The sequence below is a fragment of the Brachycentrus maculatus genome, unplaced genomic scaffold (assembly GCF_059751285.1).
Source record: "Brachycentrus maculatus isolate JH-2025_06_01 unplaced genomic scaffold, ASM5975128v1 h1tg000144l, whole genome shotgun sequence".
Classification (NCBI taxonomy): Eukaryota; Metazoa; Arthropoda; class Insecta; order Trichoptera; family Brachycentridae; genus Brachycentrus; species Brachycentrus maculatus.
The window spans coordinates 3,198,236-3,219,996 of NW_028280897.1; the positions used below are offsets into that span (position 1 = coordinate 3,198,236).

Genomic DNA, 21,761 nt, shown 5'->3' on the forward strand with positions numbered 1-21,761 from the left:
TCATGTTTTTCGTCGTGAAGTCTTGCATATAATACAATATCTTACGTTTTACATCTTTTCTCAAATCGTTTTATTTGACATCAAATTCAAACATTTATATTGGGGCAGAACGGGGTGGGGTGGAATAGGAATATCCTGTTGTGCCTCAGAATTGTTTATAATTTCTGATCAAGATATATGAGACTTTATAACAATTTATTGTTTAAATTGTTTATAGATGTAATGCGGCGTTGCGTAAATTTTAGTACGTTTGGAATATTGCGACGTGGTGCAGTGCAGCACTGATTTTTACTAAACGTTATGAGTTGCGGCCGGCAAGTAAGTGATAAAATACAATTGTCTTGCACCACCCCACTGCAGATGAGAGCTTTTTCCCGTTCCGGGTTCCCCTATGTTAAATCGGATATTCCGAAAGCGGAACACCCATTTGCAGGGAGGCTAAATATGTTGTAATTTATAAACTTTGTTAACGTCAATCTGCAGGAAATGTGCTTTGAATCTGTGTCTTTGGTTACTTGAATTGAATATAATCTTTGCTTGAATTGCTTGAATTTAAAAATGTTTGATTTTCAATTGCCTCCGAGAGGTTAGTATGTAGTTGCTTGCTTTTTTTATGTCGTTTCAGCATTTGGCGCGTTCGCGTGTCACGGGTACTCTGTCAGCACTATTAATTTATTAATAACACGTCGAGTATGATTGAGGTAGTGAGTATTTTTGTGCAAACTTTCATCTGTTTTGCTCTGTGAATTATATTTCTCGAAAAACGGCGCGTTATTCTAACAAACATTTTTTACATGTCTTATATAAAAACTCGTCTTTTTGGTAACTGATCGTTTTGTTTATTAATAAAGTTGTTAGATACTCATTAAAGCTTTTTTTACGACGACAATAATTTATTATCGTTTGAATTTACACGTTACGAGATTACAATACACTGGAAATGGAAGAAATAAATGTGAGTTTCGAGTGACCCCTGTTGGATTGGACAAAAAATGGGGTTCCTTAAATTTATATTTTTGTCTTCTTGCAAATTTGTGGCGTGGCCGAGAAATCAAATAAAAACGAGGAATTTTTTAAAAAGTGTTACAAATCCTCTTCATATGAACTTTAAACAGCCTCTTTTTTTGTCCCATCCAATTGTTGTAGAATCCAATGTTTTAAACCTCGTTTTGAATGAAATTACTATGAAGTCAGGGCTTCCGATCGTCATTAGGTGGTTGAAATGATCACTTTATATACTGTGTAACGGTCACATTGACACTTTGTACCTAATACAGATATATATTCAACTTCATGCAAAAAGTCATAAACTAACATTTTTTATACATATACTTTGATGACACATGCACATGCATTATTATTATTATATATATATATATATATATATATATATATATATATATATATATATATATATATATATATATATATATATATATATATATATATATATAAATATTTTTTACTTGCCTAGAAAAAATCTCCCTGCATGCTATACACAAGGATTTATAACGTATTCTGTTAATATACCTTAAAATAAAGAATGTGTATAGCATAGTAAATAATAAGTGAATGAGGTAGATCCCTACAAACAATATAAGATACAATGGATTAAATATTTTGTATCAATCAGGGTTTGTCACATAGTTCATTTATTTGTTTTATTTATTTATTTAACTAAAAAGAAAAATATTTGTGTTTTTTTTAAATTTTGTCAACACAAATATTTCAATTTCATACTATTTCTGTGAGCCTAAGCGGCTCATTATAAGAAATAGGGATCAAATTGTGGTAGAGTGGGTTCGAACCGAGAAACTCAGACTTAAGAGTCTGCGACACTAACCACGGGACCACAACTTGAATTTTTTTTTAAATAAGACACCGCTTAACTTGATAGATCTTTATGCCCTATCGCCTCATCAATTTTTGTCAACTGCATACCTTCTTTCACACATTCAGTACCAATTGAAATCTTTCTTTAAAAAAGAAATGAAGATCATGTTAATTAATCCAGTTAGGATCTTGCATATTTCGCTCACTCCTTTCAAGAACGTCATAAATCAAAATACTTGATTTTTCAGGAGAACGTTTTTAAAGTTTAAAAATATAATACAATGTATTAAAAATAAACATCAAGCCACTTATTGAACTTTTTACTGTGCAACAGATCTTTTTAGGTAAAACCTGAAGGTTCTTATCCAATCTGAAAAATATTTATAATATTTAAAAAATAATTAAACAATACCTTTTCTTCAAACTGCAAAAACAACACTTTCTGCCCTGTAGCGGGTAAATATTAAGTTAAAAATATGCCACTTTTGCTGTAATATAGTACATTTTCTGGGCATTCCGAAAATATGCACAGCTGAAAATTGACGATTTTTGATTTATGACGTTCTTGAAAGGAGTGAGCGATATGTCAATAAAAGGGTCTGCTAAATAAAAGTTTTTTAAACCAACCATAATGGCTCCTGTGAACTTAAACATGAGATTTATGATACATGTACGAGTTCCAAAAGTTTGAGAAGGGTGGTTGTCAATCATGGGTGAATGTAACATGGTGTGACGTGATCACTAAACCAGCCTATGACAGGTCATAAGCCCTGTAAATACCCAAACTTCAATATTCTTCTTCATCTATGTCAAAATGTAAATATTAACTTTTCAAAATGACAAACAAGATGAAAATGCTTTATGTTACAGATGAGACATTTTTACCTCCCTGTTATTTTGCATATACTTATAACATTTTCGAAATACATAATTTCAATGATGTTTAATGCTGCCGCGTTCTGCCTACACATTCTGTGGATGCTCCGCATCCCTTGTTTTTGTATGTGCAATATATATCTAATTCAATTATTTGCCCTGCATGTTTACTTATATTTTTAGAATTACAGTAAAACCTCAATATAACGGGCCTCTATTTAACAAACTTCGGATATAGAGGACATAAAATCCGGTCAAATGTAAAAAAAGTCCTATTAATATTATACATGCTTAAATTCAAGTGTCGCCACATTTAAACAATTTTTAACGGCCACGAAAATCACGTCATACGTCTATCACTACAATTTGAGACATAATGCCGTCCTGTGGGTAGACTGCACCTAGCCAGACCAACAAAAATACTGCCAAAAACTAAGTTATCAGTGGTAAAATCACATCTCGACGATCTAACAACATTTATCGACTATTCGTCAAATAGTGAAGTTCAACTATATTATACACATTTTTATAATTTTAGAGAGTTGTTTGCAAAAACGTATCGCCCTTCAAGGAAACCCTGAAGGACGCAGACCCCCAGGCAGACCTCCAAAAAGGTGGAAAGACAGCTGGGAGTCAACATCCCAAGGCACAAACAGATCCTTGGAATCTAGAAAAATTAGAAGAAGAAGAAAAAGATTGCAAAAAAACAATAGCAAAGTTTAAAAGTGCAAACAAAACTTGATTAGTTTTTTAAAGCTGGATTTTTCAAAAACAAGCGCGTCGATACAAATAGCAATGTCACTTCACGATGAGTGTCCAAAGAAAGTAAATAAAATTTTGTTTGTGTTTTGTATTGGTTATTTTTATACAGTGTTCATATTTCAAAAAAAAAGTTTTTTGATTGAAATTAAACCTATTTTTATGTAACGAACTTTTGTTTTTAACGGACACCCCCTCCCCGCAATCAATCCGTTATATCGAGGTTTTACTCTATGAATATCTGAATAGGGGTAAAATAAAATGGTCGTGTCGGGTTGTGGTTCCGTGGTTAGTGTCGCAGACTTGTGAGCCAGAGTTTCTCAGTTCGAACCCACTCTACCACAATTTGAAACCTATTTCTAATAATGAGCCGCTTAAGCTCACAGAAATAGTATAAAATTGAAGTATTTTTGTAAATAATCAAAACACATATATTTCTCTTTTTTCATTTTTTTTTTTTTAATAAAAAATGGGCCTTTTCGGATTTGCCCGTACCTGGTACGGGCACCCTGACGAAAAAATAGCTCAAACTAATTTTCCCATACTATTTTATAAGGTACTTGAATGTATTCTCTCACAGGTTAGCTCTATGTGTATGGAGTGTAATGGACTCTATTGCCCAATGTCGGTATTATTTCCTATGTTTCCAACATATCTTTATATATATACAGTGAAACCTCTATCTATCGTTTTTAAAGGGACCTATTAAAATAAACTATGAATGCGGGAAAACAATGAATGCGGGATTAAGAGGTCAATACGCAAATAGATATGACCGAATTAAGATACCGTCCTCCCAATCTGCATAACCATTCGTAGGCTAAAATTCTAAGAAGAATACATGTTTCAGATGCAAATGTATTTATTAAAAAAAAAAATACAAACCAGAATAGAATTTTCAAAAATACTTTTGTTTTTTAACTGTTTTATTTTCGTAAGTCAATAGTATAAATTTGGCTTTGCAAATAGTATTTTTTTCAGCATCGGTTTTCGAATGTGCGTTGTAGAAAGTTTTCTTTCAAAGAGTGTGCACGCTTCTGGAAATGCGGGTACAGGCAGCGGGTCCTTTTCATCAATATCGACCTCTCCTGCTATCGGTAACATAAGCTTCGATAGTTTCTATCCCATACATTGCCGTTGTAAGAAAATTGGAAATAATGTAAAAAAACAGCCAAAATGTATCAAATATGCAGCTTAATTCGAACGATAAATGCGGTAAATGGAGATAGAGAAACGATTGATGTGGTTTAGTTTAGTATGAAATTAAGTCGGGATAGAAGAAATAAACGACACATCCGGGAAAACGATTATTCGAGGAACGATAGATAGAGGTTTCACTGTATTTGAAATAACAAACTGACCCTTTTCCCAAATAAAATCTCCATTAAAACTGAACGTTTTAAAAGTACAATTTTGCTATTTGCGGTATATGGAAAACATGTCGCGGGCCGCACAAATTGAAGTTGCCACCCGCGGGCCGTGCTTTGGACAGCCCTGCCTTAGCTTGCTAACCTCTCAGGTGGACTCTGTCGTTAGAATAGAATCCCATTTTCAACAAAAGCTACCTTACCTACAAAAATGGCTCTAATAAGTAAATAATAAAAATGAGTCCAAAACAAGTGAACATTGTAGCTTATCAACCACAAAGGATGACTAAATGTTTATCTTCATGGTCACTTGATACATTTTAAATATTAAGGTAGTCAATACTGCTGTTGAGTTTATAATATGTACTTTGTTTTCTACCATTGAAAACCTCTTAAATGAAACATGCTAAAAAAAAATACTAAGCATTTTTTTCTTAAAACAGTCACTGCATGCCCCTGGTGGTAGGTCCTCCATTTTCACTCTCATTGTTTTAATTAGTAATTAATTGAAAGTCAAAGATATAGATTTTAAAGATTGTGATATTGATCTTATATATGTACAATCAGCAAACGCTGATTATTTCTATTGTATAAATAATCAACACTTGAGATTTCAACCTACGTCCTTCAGACCGCCAATTGTAAACTGTATAATATATATTTTTTTATAATCAGTCTCGAGGAAGCAGTTACCTGCTACGAAACCTGTCAACATTATAATTAAATTATCATAACACATATCCTGATTTAAAACAGTTAAAAGTCATTTAAGTTTTAAAATGGACAGTCACAAAGTTAGTTCTACAGATATCCGATATATTTTTATTTAAGTACAGTAGAATTCCAACTATCCAAACTTTGACTGTCCGAATCGCTGATTATCCGAAGCAATTCCATAATTTCAGAAAAAAAAATTAGGGCGGAAACGTTTTGTGATTCCTAAAATCAAGCAAAAAAGTCAACGGTCAAACAGCTTACTTTAACCGAAGTGCTCAGTAAGCAATGACTTGTATTCACAGTGCGGTACATCCATACTGCACAGCACTTGTAACTACGCTTAACATGAAAAAGTGTTGCCTTATCATTTAATAAATTAAAAGCTCTTTTTCACCAAAAATAGTTTTTCTCCTGTTTTCAACACACATACGAGGTCTTAATTTTTATTGGCAAAACACTTTGAGGGTAGACCTTAGATGACCGTTTGTAGGTATACCTAGTGCTCTTGCTCAATTTTTTTCACGACCACAGCACCACTCAGCCGCTGCCACGCCGTTGAAGAGTGAGCGTGTGTACGCTATTGTCATTGGATTTTTAAAATGACAGAAAAAGTTAAACAACGTTACTGCATCAAATTTTGTTTAAAGTTTGGGAATTCTTAAGTGGAAACTATCCGTAAAATTCAAAAAAGTGTTTGGGGACGAAGCAAAGATCACCACACAGATAAAGGAGTGATATAACCGCTTCAAAGATGTCCGATCCCCAGTGGAGAGTGAAATACTATCCGTTAGGCCCTCAACATCCAAAAATGATGTCATTGATCAAGTAAAGGCCCCGGTCATGAAAAATCGTCGAATAACGATCAGAGAACTTGCTGATGAAGCGAGCATTGGTGTTGGATCCATTCATTCCATTTTGACTGAAGATTTGGCCCTCAGAAGGGTCTCAGCAAAATTTGTGCTAAAGTTGCTGACAATTGAACAGAAGCAACTTCGTGTGGAGATCGCACAGGAAATGCTGGAGACTGTGATCAATGATCCTAACTTTTTCGATACGCTCCCTGTGATTATTGCCTTTTCCCCTAGCTAAAAATGCATTTGAAAGGAACCAGATTTCAGACCATGGAAGACATCGTGAACATTGTTACGGACCACCTGCGCACCATACCAAACGAGTCTTTCCACCATTGCTTCCGGTAGTTGCAGAACCGTTGGGAGAAGTGTGTAGCAGATCAAGGGGACTACTTCGAAGGGGATAAGTGTCATTTAATTGCATCTTGATAAATTTTAACAGACCTCGTATATGTATTAATTAAAATAAACTCCTTTTTCGGAAAAAAATCCAACAGTCTGGATGAGGTTCGGTTTTAATTGATTTGGATAGTTGGAATTCTACTGTACTACAAATATGTAAAATAATTTTGAGTAGTTTACAATATCCCATTTAAAAAAAATTTGACATCTCATCAAAGATGAAGATGAATATGAAAGTCTGGGCATTTACGGGGCTGACAACCGTCATAGGCTGGTATAAGTGATCACTGTACACATGTGTAAAGTTCACCAATTGTACCCATTATTGACAACCATACTACTCAAATTCTTGGAAGTTCTGTATATAGTTAGGAAGTTCTGTATATAGGGTAGAATTGGTGAACGTTACACATGTAACTTCACTATCACATCTATTGGTGAGATGAAAACCAGCCTATGGTGGTCGTCAGTCCCGTAAATGCCCAGACTTCCATATTCTTCTTCATCTTTGATGAGATGAAAAAAATAATAAGTAGAACTTCAATTAAAATGGAGAAATATTACCACAAAGTGCGGATTCAATTAATGAAACAGTTTTTTAATGGTTGGAATAAATATATAAATGTATGCTAAAACTGCTGAAGACTTATTTGCAAAAATGGTACATTTTAATTTTAGCAGACATTTTAAGGGCGAAAACAATAGGTTTTCACAAAAAAAGTATTTCTCTTTTTCACTAAAATCCATTAAATTGATTTATTTTTAAATATTATTAACTAATGGGAACTCTAGAAATGTGAAAGCTGAGATACGACTTCCTAGCACTGTCACCATCGTCAGCATATCGACCAGCGCAATTTTGTCAAAGTATACCAGAGTCGATATATCGATTCTCAGTACTCTAACGGTTAATAGTTAAATAAGTAAAGGGGCTAAGGATGAATGTTGTATGGGAAAAGATGTGAAGAATTTTTATTACCAGACTAACTTTATTAAATGCTAAAATTTCAGACGAACCAGCCAATCAAGAAGCCATGGTTTTATTTAATAACTGTGGAGCCAGTGATGTTTTTTTACATGTTTGCTTTTATGACTACGTCAGTCGTTGAGCAAGCATTCTTTGTCAACAAGGCGTGTTTAGTAAATCATGGCCTGTCTGCAGATATCTGCAATAATCTTAATGCAACAAATAACACAGATTTCAACAACCAAGTGCAGGTATATCATTTATTCATTTTGTTTCTGTTATGAATGGTGGGCGTCCACAATCCAAATTAGGTCAAAATGTCAGACGGTTATGTTTACGCAAAAATACTTAATTAATATCTTCATTGCAAATATTCAAAAGACTCATATTACATTTTGGCATCTCAGCATAGATGAAGAGGAATATGGAAGTCTGGGTATTTACAGGGCTTACGACCCATCATAGGCTGGTTTAAGTGATCACTGCCGCGAACTCGCACATGAAGTGATGTGTTAATTGAATGATATCGCGGGTAGAATGGTGGATCTTACATGTGTATAAAGTGATCACTTAAAACCATCCTATGACGGGTCGTAAGATTTGTAAATACCCAGACTTTCATGTTCTTCTTCATCTATATGTTGAGATGTCAAATTGGTATCGTATAAATTTTGACTGTCAATAATCAGATTACGTAATTTGAGTTTCAAACCTGTTTCAGTTTTGCGATTCCACTATTTGTATTATGGATAATTTATTATAGAATTAAAGCGTGTTTATATCTTTAAAGCTGTAATTACATAATATTTTTCTGCAATATTAACCTTATTAACAAAGGTTATCTTATTTACGTTATTATATTGTTATCAATATAGAACTGATGGACTTGGAATCCTATTTTTACATACATCCAGTAACATTTGTTTGCATTTTTAATAATATATCACCCGAGTGCTATCTTGTTGTTATGACCAAGTAACAGTTTTGTGATAAACGCATTCAGTGTTTGAATTCTAGTTTATTTTAATTTTATATCATTATAACTATATTATAACTAATCATAGAAGGCAAATAGAGGGTCTACAAAGTGCGAGCAGAAGTCGGATCTCCTGGCTCCGGAATATACGTGATTGGACAGGGATTAGAATATTTGTGGTGCCGTTTAGAGCTGCCCGAGACATGGACACAAACTCTCAAATGATAGTCCATTAGGGAAGAACTGACAAGATACATAAAGAAAAAGATTCATATAAGATCAAATTAAATTGATAGTACACACACATTTGAATTTACGTAAAGTAGAATAAATTTCCGTAAATTCAAATGTGTGTGTACTACGTAGTATGTGTGTAATAAGTAGAACGTCCGCCTCCGTAGTGTAATGGTCAGCACGCTCGGCTACTGTTCTGGAGGTCCCGGGTTCGATTCCCAAGGGGGGTCAAAAAAATTTAAGTGATTTTTTCACTCTTATATTTATTTAATATTACCCTGGACTGGTACCTGAAGTGGAGGGCTGATCACCTTTCCGTCATGTGTTAAGATCAAGATAACACTCCGTTTATATGATGCAGTGCCCTATGCTCTATTGGGGTGTGGATAAGGGGTTTGAATGAATGAAAGTAGAACTTTGCACAGGTGAAACTAAGCTAAATACAATTTTTTTAATTTTACCTGGTAAATACCACTATTTCCTAAAACCTATTGTGATACCGTATTTTCAAATACCGTAACGTACAGTGTTTAAAAATTTTGCAAAATGCATGTGTCACAATAGAATTTTAAGAAATGGTGGCATTTGCCAAATAAACTTAAATTAAAAATTGATAGATTTTACCACAAAGTGACTGCCGAATTGATTAATAAAATTAAATACACCAACTTAGGTCTAAGTATTTACGAAGTTTTATTAGCATAAGTCTAAAATGTAAATTTTTACCTTAGGACAGTAAAGTATTAAGTTGACCATTAATTAATGTATTAATAGGTATTTTTACTTGAGTGTCAATTGATTTGCTGCATTTTTATGAAGTCATAAACATGTATTACTGTGAGCAACACTATGAGAGGTGATAAAACTAAATCCTAACCTTGTCGCATTTTTCTTGATTTAGAAAACGGTTTCTACATTTCACATGTGGAATGGAATTTCTGGGCATGTGGTTCCGATAGTACTGGCCTTTTTCCTCGGGTCATGGAGTGATAAACGGGGAAGAAAAGCCATATTATTGGCCGGGTTGATTGGAAAATTGATATATAGTTGCATGGTGATTCTTATTTCCGTACAAGGTAATTATTTTGATTATCTTTAATAATTTATATTATACTTGTGAAATTTCTCCATAAACGTTTGTTATCTTTAATATTTTAATTCGTGACAAGTTAATACTTGTATTCTGTGGTTTTAACCAGGGGGGGGGTCTTGATAAATATTTAATACGTACATGTAAAAATATTCCTTTTTAGGTAATTGAGTACTCAATGTTACTCAGTAAATCAGGCTATCATTAAACACCGCTGTAAATTCTTGTAAAACTGTATAATTCAAATAGTATAAGATATAACAATATCGATTCAATAAATTTTGTCGATTCTGTTTTTTTTTATAAGCTGTTTTATAAACTGCTATACAGCAGCATGTCTGATGCTGAATTGGGATCACCTGCTCGTTCCCACAACTCCTTAACACTTTAATTCTCGCACAGATTCATTCTAATATGCTTCAATATTGTTACGATGGCGTTCTCTGCAAATTGTTGATAACTCTAATTACTCTTTTTCAGACACGTGGCCCCTCCAATATGTAATATTCTTTGCGACCGTGCCTAGCGCACTTACTGGAGCGGATGTGGCCATATTTGCCGCTTGCTTTTCCTACATATCCGATGTTTCATCGTCACTCAACAGAACGATGCGAGTTGGGATATTGGATGTGTGCTACTTGAGTACTATGCCGACCGGCGTAGCGCTTGGTAAATCCAAAGTCTTCATTATTTGGTCACACCCATTGAAATGTCTGACTTCGAAGGTTGTAATAAAAATGTAACATTGTGATGAATAATATTTTATTTTTTCGAAATATGCACTATTCTTACTTTAAACGCTATCTAACGTTTAGTGTTACATTAGCTAAAAACTGCTAAAGTGACTGGCGTATATTTCAGTTGAATTAAATTATTGTTTATTCATTGATTCACCTTTGTGGTAATATCTCTTCATTTTTTAATGTTTTACTACAGTAGAGTCTCGATTATCCGACCTAAACCGGCCGCGGCAAGGTCGGATAAGCGAAAAGGTTGGATAACACATCATATTATTCATCTTGGGCAATCCACTCATTCACATCCTCTTTGTTGCGTCTGCCCAACCCGGCACTTGTTAACAAAGTGGTAGAAACAAAACAAGGAAACAATGCGCAAGACATTGACTCAGCAAAAGAGCTACGCAAGCACTGAGAACTGTCACCTGGCGCGCGAATATAATGCGTGCAGTCGGGTACAGGAAAGGGTCAAATAATTCGGAAGTTCGGATAACTAAGACCCTACTGTATTAGTAGTTTTACATATGTAATAGTATCTACCAAGTAAAACATTCATAAATAAAAAAATCTCTTGCAGTGTTCTGTTTTTATAATTTGAAGTAATACAAGCAAGTATGTACATACATATATTCAAGTGTTTGTAGTACATATCTTCAACTCTTTTGTTGCTATTTATATGAAACATTTGCTTATGTTTATATGTTGCGATTTTCTCACAGCGATAAAAAGTTTTAATGTTGCATAAATTATGGTAGCGAAACAACTTTCACTAATAATTTATACCGTATAAAAATAGTTTCCTGTAAATATACCAGTAGATACGATGCTCTTTTATGAAAAAGCAGTCTTGGTGGTAACCTCTGGGGATAAATCCAGTATTTATGGACAAAGTGTTATCAAAAACATACTTACACCATTTGAAATCTGTTGTTTCAGGCTCCTACCTCTTCGGTCAGGTTTTTGACAAGTCTTACACGATTCTGTTTAGCATCAACGCGTCAATGCTGGTGTTGGCCATATTGATAGCACTTTTCAATCTAAGATGGCAAACTTCCGAGAAGCAGCAGTCAATGGCTGAAGCTGGAGTTACAAACTTTTTCTGTGATTTTTTCGATAAAAAGCACGCGGTTGATTCCGTCAAGGTTCTTTTTAAGAAGAGACCCGGTCATAGGAGACTTTATTTATTGATTTTAATGATCAGTATGGCTCTATACACATTCCAAAGAGGTGAGTGCTTTAATTTCAACTTTTTACCCTTTGGGCTGATAAGTTTTAATGAAGAAAAGGACATTTATTTTTATTTATTTCAAATATCTATATGATATCAAGATATGTTGGAAACATAGAAAATCGATAAAATAGGAAAAGATATGTTGGAACACCGACTTTGGGCGATAGAGTCCTCTACAGTCCATACACAGAGCCATCCTGCGAGGATACATTAAAAAAAAGTATCGTGGTGTACGCGATTTTCCTCTATATTATCGCCCGAATGTAACAAGCCCAATTCCATACGTTCAGGTACAAAAAAGTACTCGCAACCACTGAAACACTCGTGATATCGCTCACTCCTTTTAGCAACGTCATATATCAAAAAACTTTTTAGGAAATCGTTTTTAAAGTTTAAGAATATAATCAAATGTATTAAAAATAAATATTAAACCACTTATTGAACTTTTTACTGTGCAGCAAATCTTTTTAGGTAAAACCTGAAATCAAATCGATAAATAAAATAGTGTTCTTGAATATTTTTTTTAAAAACTGAGTACACTAAAAAAAACTGTCAAATTAGTTGTAAAAACGCATATTGTCAAAAAATTGTGTTTGAAACGGGAAAGCTACATTGCATATTTTGATTATGTGTTTCAGATGAAAAGCCAATGCTGTATCTTTATACTATCAAAGTGTTTGGATGGGATACGGTCACATATTCCAATTTCAAGACATTCCAAAGTTCAGGATATGTAGTCATGATGCTGTTTGGCATCCCCTTGATGTCCAAGATCTGCAAATGGAGAGATACGGTAATACATGCTGTTATCATACACACTCATTTTTCATAGCTACAAAACTGTTTAATTCATTCCACAAAGACTACATGTTATACATTAACCGGATCCACGCGGCTCGCATAACCGTATGTGTTTTAACAAAACATGCCCCATACGCGGCTGACATAAGCGTTTGTGTTTTCACTTTGCTCCAAGTTTCGAACCTCAGTTCAACTAGGAGGGATTTTTTCATGGTGTGGAACTTTGGATAAAATAATACGTCAATCCTTGGCCTTATGACATCTGTTGAAATATCTGACTAATAATTTGTAACATCACAAGGATAAATAAAATAACAGATCCCTGATTTTTCTTGCGGTCGGTAATTAGTCCGCGCCATAATCATGCCCTATATCTGTCTCACTCTCGACGCTACGCATCGCCAGTGGGTAAGAGTGACACACGATGCGTGCTTTGATTTATTTATGTTATGATCTTATTTGTTTATATTACGATATATTTCAAGAATAATGTGACACACGTGTATTATAGAGTACCAAAAAGGCACAATGAATCCCATTGAACGTTTTTGTTTAGGAAAATAAATCGTTTCATAACTAAATACATGATGAAAGTAATCATGTAGAGAACAAAGTTAACGCGGTTAAAAGGTTAATTGATGAATGTTAGTAAATCCATAGTTATGGTTTTTGAAAGAGAAGAATGTAGAGTGTGAAATATTGGTAAACGGAGAAATTTCGGAACAGGCAGATGATTTTGTGTATTTGGGTAGTATGTTTTCTAGGGATGGAAAGATTGATAAAGACATAGAAAGGATAGTGAATGCTGGGAACAAAGTGAATGGTGCACTGAAATCAGTTATAGCAAATAAAAACCTATCAGCGGAAGCTAAACTGGCAGTGCACAACGGAGTCCTGGTTCCACCTCTAATGTATGGAAGTGAAATATGGAGTTGGCAAAAGAAGGATGAAAGTAGACTGAGTGCAGTCGAAATGCGATCTCTCAGAAGAATGTGCGACAAAACGATGTATGATAGATGTTCGAATAGTGAAATAAGGAAGGAATGCAAAGCTGAGGTAAGCATTATCGATAAAATTAAGAAAGGTGTGTTGAGATGGTTTGGACATGTAGAACGAATGAGTGAGGAAAGAACGGTAAAACAAATTTATGAGGCGAATGTAATTGGGAAAAGAAGCAGAGGAAGACCGAGAAAAACATGGCACGATCGGGTATGCCAAATACTTGAAAGTGGTCAGGTTAGGAGTCGTAACAATCGGCGGGTATGTATGAGGAGATGCACGAACGTGGAAGAGGCGAAGAATGTTTGCAAAGACAGAGTGGTGTGGCGTTCTATTCTCTCTGCCTACCCCTGCGGAGAAGCGGCGTGATGGTTAGTTAGTTAGTTTAAGACTACATGTTATACATTAATTACCTAAGTTTGTTTCGATTTAAAACTTCGACTTAAATTATTTATTAAAAAAACAGCTCTATTCTACTTTTAAACGTATAACTCATATGCATATATAGTACATATTTGCAATTTTTTTTCATTTTCATCTTTTAGATTTTCTGTTTTCTGTTCAAATCAAATATTTGTAGTTTACATTAGCACTTTTGATTATTTAATCGACTTGGAACCTCCGAGATGAAGACTCTCCGATCCATAACCGGAAACACATTGCGAGACCGAGTAAGAAATAGCGACATCCGGAGCATGCGTAAGACGGAGGATATCGTGAAGGGGGGACGATAACGAAGGCGATACTGGAATGTACATATAAACAGAATGTTAGAAGACAGACTTCCACGTATCCCCCTTCACGGTAACCCTGAAACACGCAGACTCACAGGCAGACATCCGAAAAGATGGAGAGACAGCTGGGAGTCAACATCCCAAGAGCGACATGCGGAGGCACAAACAGATCCCTAGGATCTACAAAAAGAAGAAGACTTTTAATCTTATTTTATTTCTGATAATATCTATTATATTCTTGCCAGTGCCCTTTATTATAACCTAAAATATAATTTATATTCACACACAGGCCATGCCTTTGTGGGATCTTTTTTTTGTATTAATATTTTATACTTTTTTGTAACAATGATTAAAGAAAACACTTCGTTTTTTACCACTTGAGTTTTATTATAGACTACATGTTTCAGAAGTTAAACTTCCATCATTCAGGTCTGTATAATAACTTATTATACAGACCTGAATGATGGAAGTTTAACTTCTGAAACATGCAGTCTATAATAAAACTCAAGTGGTAAAAAACGAAGTGTTTTCTTTAATCATTGTAACATGTCTTACCACAAAGTTAATGCCGAAACAATAAATAAAATATACATTTTTGTACTTGTAATTATAATATACATATTGTGAAATGTAAAAGAATTTAAAATAAAGAATAAAGAATAAAATAATCATAAATTTCTCCATGCGTACCACCATAACTGGACATATACCGGACTATCGAGCCATGTATCATACGACCTCTAGGTTGAGGATAAACTCCTCCGCATTCATTAAGGTTGTTGAATTGAAACACTAAAGATGGGTGTTTTTTACGCCTGCAGACCGCTTGCGATGGGATTTGATAATTATGTAATATAACTAAGACATAAATAGAGATTGGTACATAATATTCATATAAAAACATTAAATATGTAATTCCTTCTTTTCTGACTTTGAAATGAGGCCAGCGCAGAAGGTAAAAATACCCTTCTCGAACGGGTAGAAATAGTTTTCCCGCCCTTAGTGTATTAGTATTAAAGTATATTTAATTTTTTTATTTATTCAATTTAGAGTAATTGTGATATTTTTAATTAATTTATTCAATGTAACACATGGAAGCGAAGCGTGGAATCGGCAAAAGAAGGATGAAAGTAGACGAAAGAATGAATATGGAATTGTAATATTGTACACTTTGATCAAAACTGTATCAACTCAAAAATTATTTAGATAATCACTTATTCGGATTCTACAAACAAAGACGCATATAATATAAATTTATCTGATTTATCAATATCTTCAATATTCTTCAAAATATAGCACTATATGTTCCTTTTGGTGAATAAAAGAGCCTACCCCTTCGGAGAAGCGGCGTGATGGTTAGTTAGTTAGTTAGTATGAAATGTTTTAATGTAAATATTCTTTAATATGCAATGACCATTCATAAAAGAAAACAGGAGAGTTGTATTATATAAGGCGACATTACATCACTATACGTTTTCGTCTCTCCTGAAAAAACAGTTTTTTTGAGTTGATACTCTTTTGATCTTGGGGTGCGATATGTCGATATACATATATGCATACTTTCTTGAATTCAGTCCAAGACCGGAAATAATCAACATTTAGAAGTATGTATATATATATTCACTTCTTCACTTCAAACTCTTATACGCACCCTAATGGTGCATAGGGACTGCAGCATATAAACGCAGTGTTATCTTAATCGTTAACATATGAAGGAAAGGTGATTAGCCCTCCGCTTGAGGGTAATATTGAATAAATATAATAGTGAAAAAAGGACGTTCAGTATGGTAGCCGAGCGTGCTGACCATTACGCTACGGAAGCGGGGGTTAGATAATATAAGTACTAAATAATACACAGTATGTACATAGAAATGAGAACATAAAACTTAAATGTAATCATTTTATAAATATTTGCAAAAAAATCTCAATATTGTAATCAGCATTAAAAGTACAGCCAAACATGGATATAAGAGGAACCCCTATAAAGAGAGATGGCTTAAAGTTCCGTTATTTTCGTTATTTTATTTATATATATAAAAATATATATATATATCTATATCTATATATATATATATATATATATATATATATATATATATATAAATAATGATAAATTTAAATTTGCAGGTTATCGTGATGGTGGGTGCCTTATGTCACGCCCTCGGCCATGTATTCTTTGTGGCTGCCAAGGTGCCGTCGATATTCTACGTCGGAGCTGGCGTAGCCTGGCTGGGCCCGTGCGTAGCACCCTTGATCCGGTCCATCACTTCCAAAACTGTTCTCGTCCAAGAGAGAGGTAAGATAAGCTGAATTAATATATCCTAGTCATACATGAGAAAGTGACCAAGTGCATTTTTTACAAAAACGTGATCATTGACTATTTGATATCTTACTAGCTTAAAATTGCCATGAAAAAAATCCCAAAGGATTTTAAACTTGCAAGTATTATATATTGACTCCAAGAGAGAGGTAAGATAAGCTGAATTAATATATCCTAGTCATACAGAAGAAAGTGACCAAGTGCATTTTTTACAAAAACATGATCATTGACTATTTGATATCTTACTAGCTTAAAATTGCCCTGAAAAAAATCCCAAAGGATTTTAAACTTGGAAGTATTATATATTGACTCCAAGAGAGAGGTAAGATAAGCTGAATTAATATATCCTAGTCATACAGAAGAAAGTGACCAAGTGCATTTTTTACAAAAACGTGATCATTGACTATTTGATATCTTACTAGCTTAAAATTGCCCTGAAAAAATCCCAAAGGATTTTAAACTTGGAAGTATTATATATTGACTCCAAGAGAGAGGTAAGATAAGCTGAATTAATATATCATAGTCATACAGAAGAAAGTGACCAAGTGCATTTTTTACAAAAACGTGATCATCGACTATTTGATATCTTACTAGCTTAAAATTGCCCTGAAAAAAATCCCAAAGGATTTTAAACTTGGAAGTATAATATATTGACTTGTTTATTTTCTTGCCAAGCAAAAATGACTTAAATGACCCCCGTGAACATTTTACGTTTTGTTAGTTGGTTGGCTTTATCCTGTACGACTACAATATTTTTACATTATTTTTGACTTCTCAACATAGATGAAGACAAATATGGAAGTCTGGGCATTACTGGGCTTATGACCGTCATTAAGTGATCACTTTACACTCGTGTAACATTCACCAATTGATTGACAACCACACTACTCAAATTGTTGAAACTTCTAGATATATTGATCAAACTTAAAACAAATTCTTCTTTTTGGATTTTTAAGTATTTATTTGAATACAAGCTTATTCTAAGCTCTTAAAGAGACTTGTCAGTAAGAAGAAATGTTAGTACAAAACATAAATTTTAATTATTTTTGGTTTGTTTTTATAAAACCTCTTTTGGTAATGATGAAAAAAAAAATATATATATATATATATATAAATAAACATATTCCAGGTAAAGTGTTTGCCTTCTTGTCGGTGTGTGATAATGCAGTCACGTTGTTCTCGGCTACTCTCTACTCCCAACTGTACAACGCCACCGTGAACACTCACCACCCTACAGCCATCTTCTACCTGACCATGGTGACGCAGGTCACCGTCTTCTTTCTAGCTTTGTAAGTAAACAACTGGTTTCTTTTTATATCTTCAAATCTACTGCAATTGGTCCCTTAGTGTTTATAATTATTTGTGTTTTTGCGTACATAAGTCAATCTACAAGGTGGCGCAAAATCACCCTATTGGAAGATGTTATAATTTTTGCAAATGGCATTGTACGTCAATCATATTTGACATTTGTAAACTAGACAGCTGCAGTATACGAACAAATTGATAAAATGGGCACAAATGTGTATCAACACTGGCGGCAGCCACATGAGGGATATCATCTTTTCAACTTAACAGAAAAAAATTGTGTAGGTCCAAATAAAGATTTCCATCACACAAAATCCTTTTTTTTTATTCGGTAAAAAAGTTATTAAAAAACAAAATTGGATAATTAATTTAGCACCACTTTAAATTTTTTTGTATACTGCAGCAGTCTAGTGCTCAAATGTCAAATATGATAGACGTACGACGCCGTTTGCAAGAATTAAACATCTTTCAAAACGGTGATTAATTTTGCGCCACCTTGTATTATAGAAGTGTGGTTAGAATATTAAGTAAAAAACTGGGTGAATATTTTTTTGCCTCATTGGTATCTTCCTGTTGGGTGAATCAGCATTTTATACATCTCGCTCACTCCTTTCAAGAACGTCATAAATCAAAAATCGTCAATGTTTAGTTGGGCATGTTTTCGGAATGCCCAGAAAATGTACTATATCCCAGCAAAAGAGGCATATTTTTAACTTAATATTTACCCGCTACAGGTAGAAGATTTTGTTTTTGCATTTTGAAGAAAAGGTATTGTGTAATTATTTTTTAAATTAAACTTAATATTTCTCAAATGGAGAAAAAACCTTAAGGTTTTACCTTAAAAGATCTGTTGCAAAGTAAAAAGATCAATCAGTGGCTTGATATTTATTTTTAATACATTGTGTTATATTTTTAAACTTTAAAAACGTTCTCCTGAAAAATCAAGTTTCTTTATTTATGACGTTCTTGAAAGGAGTGAGCGATATGTATTAATAACATCCGGTTCAGAAATTTTGTCGTCTCTACTTATAATATTATAAAATATGATAATACTATAAAATATAGTATGGCACAAGATTTATCGAGAAGTTTTCAGTATTGTTATTCATGGATTTTGAATAACAATACCCAATAGTAAAGGTATAGGAATAATTTTTTACAAGTATATACATATATTGAAGTGAATAATTTTGAATACGTTTTGCTTCAAGCTTCTACATAAATTTAATTTGAATATTTTTACAATAACACTTTATTTACCAATGAATTTTTGAAAGACTTACCAAGCAAATTTGTACTATGTAATAGCAAAAAATACAAGCAATTAACAAATACATTCATAATTTCCGCAACAATCGTTTGATTATTATGATTTTTAGTATATTAACCACCAAAAGCCGACTACTGCTTTACATCCACGTGTGTCGGGCACTGTTGCTGCCCAATTGGCTCACGGACGCTTCTCGTCTCTGAGTGTCACTCACTGTTGTTGCCTAAGGGGCTCAGGGACTTATGCCAAGTCCTGTGATCAGGTTAAATAAAGTTTTACAAAATGATGTCCCTCTTGTTACAGGTGCATCCACATATCTCTCGGTGGTGAACCAATGCAACAAGAGGAAGAGGATGACGAGGAGAGAAAAATCTCCAGAATCGAGACTGATATCATCGAATGACATCATTACCTCAATTTTTTTTGTACAAAAGACTGTTTTTTACAATTGTTATTAAATTACTATAAAACATTTGTTTAAATCTTTTCTTACATTCACTCTACCTATGAAAGATAATTCAATAGCTTGTTAGGGCCCTTTACTTCTAGCAAACAAAAATAATAATGTATCACTTACTTACTTATAACCCTTATCCGCACCCAATGGTGCATAGGGTACTGCATCGAATTGACGCAGTGTTATCTTAATCATTATTTATAGAAGGCAAGTTGATCACTCTTGCGCTTCGGGAACCAGTCCAGGGTAATATTAAATAAATATTGCAATGTAAAATCACCAATATTTATTTCACCCCCCCTGGGAATTGAACCCGGGACCTCCAGCATGGTAGCTAAACACGCTGACCATTACAACACGGAGGCGGACGAATATTGACATGGTATACGGAATAATGTATACCATATCGATAATTTTAGTAAATTTGAAAAAAAAAATTTTTTAAACAAAATATTTATTTTATTTTATTAGATACTATTTAAATTTACGGAAATTCCGGAGCAAGTCGGTCCAAATTAAGACAAGAGATTTCGTAAGGTGTGGACGACAACGGAGGCGATACTGGAATGAGCACGTAAACAAAATGTCAGAAGACAGACTCCACGTATCGACCTTCGAGGAAACCCTGAAGGACATAGAGACCCCAGGTAGACTCCCGAAAAGGTGGAGAGATAGCTGGCAGTCGATATCCCATGAGCAACTAATGGCGGTCCAGATAGGTCTCCAATATCTATAGAAAGATAAGAGAGGAAAAAGGAAATTACGAAACACAATTTTCAACTTCAAATTTCATTTGTTATTGAACAGTTTTATTGCGCTTTTTTCGTGATGATTTCTTTTTCTTTTTTAACGCTTATCTGCACCCAATAGGGCATAGGATACTGCATCGCATATGAGTAGTGTTATCTTGATTGCTAAATACATGAAGGAAAGGTGAACAGCCCTGCGCTTCAGGTCCAGGATAATATTAAATGATAATAATTATCATTTAATGATAATATTAAATGCATTTTGATTCGAACCCGGAACCTTTCAGTACGGTAGCCGATGCGCTGACCACTACACTATGGAGGGGGAGGGGACAAAATTGTGCAAAATTTCTCCTTTTAAAACCCATATTTTAGTAATAATGCGTCATAACGCATAACTTCTGATCGGAGTGTTTGAAAAATAGATTGAGGGCTACCCAGTTAAGTGGAGTATGTAGTACATGGACTTCAAGTTCCAAATTAACTTCTAATAATTAGGATATTAATGCAAATAAAATGTAATGAGATTAATAATAATTCTTATTTTGGATAACTTTTATAGCGCTTTTTCGTGAAATACTACCTCAGTTCAAGTTTATCTTTACATCTCCCTCATTTTTTTAGAGACTTCAATAAGAATAGTACAATTTTTTGGTAATATTCTACATTATTATCAATGAATTATGTCAATCTACACGTTCAGTTAGATTGATCTGATATGCTTTTTTTAAGATAAAAATTGCATACGGTAATCATTTTGTTTATTTTCTCATCTGATAAAAAAAATCACTCAGAAAATCTTGATAGCATCGTAATTATAAATGATATCTGATTGCATGTGAAACTAAGATTAGAATCTTTCTTACTGTCCTCACAAGGAGTGTAGCACCAAAAAATATGTATATCGGAATTTTCTATTATTTATATGCGAATAACAATGCAGTATGTATCAATTAGCATTCGAACATAGAAATTCTATTCTATGTATACACACATATATATATATATATATACATATATATATGTGTGTGTATGTGTGTAAATGTAATATAACAGATGGCTTATGCTGGTGAAATGCCCTCCCCA

General features: G+C 33.8%; 1 protein-coding gene across 4 annotated transcripts; it reads left to right on the plus strand.

Annotated features, from left to right (window-relative positions):
• Positions 1–492: 492 nt before the first annotated feature.
• On the plus strand, positions 493–19,943 carry LOC148308927 (lysosomal proton-coupled steroid conjugate and bile acid symporter SLC46A3). Of its 4 annotated transcripts, none has more exons than XM_088260909.1 (9): positions 493–586; positions 7,817–8,023; positions 9,884–10,058; positions 10,553–10,741; positions 11,746–12,036; positions 12,679–12,833; positions 16,702–16,870; positions 18,024–18,183; positions 19,773–19,943. In XM_088260909.1, exons 2-9 carry the CDS (start codon positions 7,871–7,873, stop codon positions 19,870–19,872), a joined length of 1,392 nt encoding a protein of 463 aa, XP_088117035.1. In that variant the 5' UTR covers positions 493–586; positions 7,817–7,870; the 3' UTR covers positions 19,873–19,943. The 4 variants fall into 4 exon arrangements, with proteins under 4 accessions (XP_088117035.1, XP_088117034.1, XP_088117033.1 ...); XM_088260908.1 differs by lacking the exon at positions 493–586 and adding an exon at positions 587–701; XM_088260907.1 differs by lacking the exon at positions 493–586 and adding an exon at positions 591–704.
• Positions 19,944–21,761: the final 1,818 nt, after the last annotated feature.

What these genes read in the sequence shown, in the direction of transcription:
- LOC148308927 (XM_088260906.1), top strand. An exon ending in ATTTCAACAACCAAGTGCAG is followed by an intron (nt 8,024 to 9,883) that starts GTATATCATTTA and finishes TTCTTGATTTAG; the next exon opens with AAAACGGTTTCTACATTTCA. An exon ending in ACCGTCTTCTTTCTAGCTTT is followed by an intron (nt 18,184 to 19,772) that starts GTAAGTAAACAA and finishes CTCTTGTTACAG; the next exon opens with GTGCATCCACATATCTCTCG.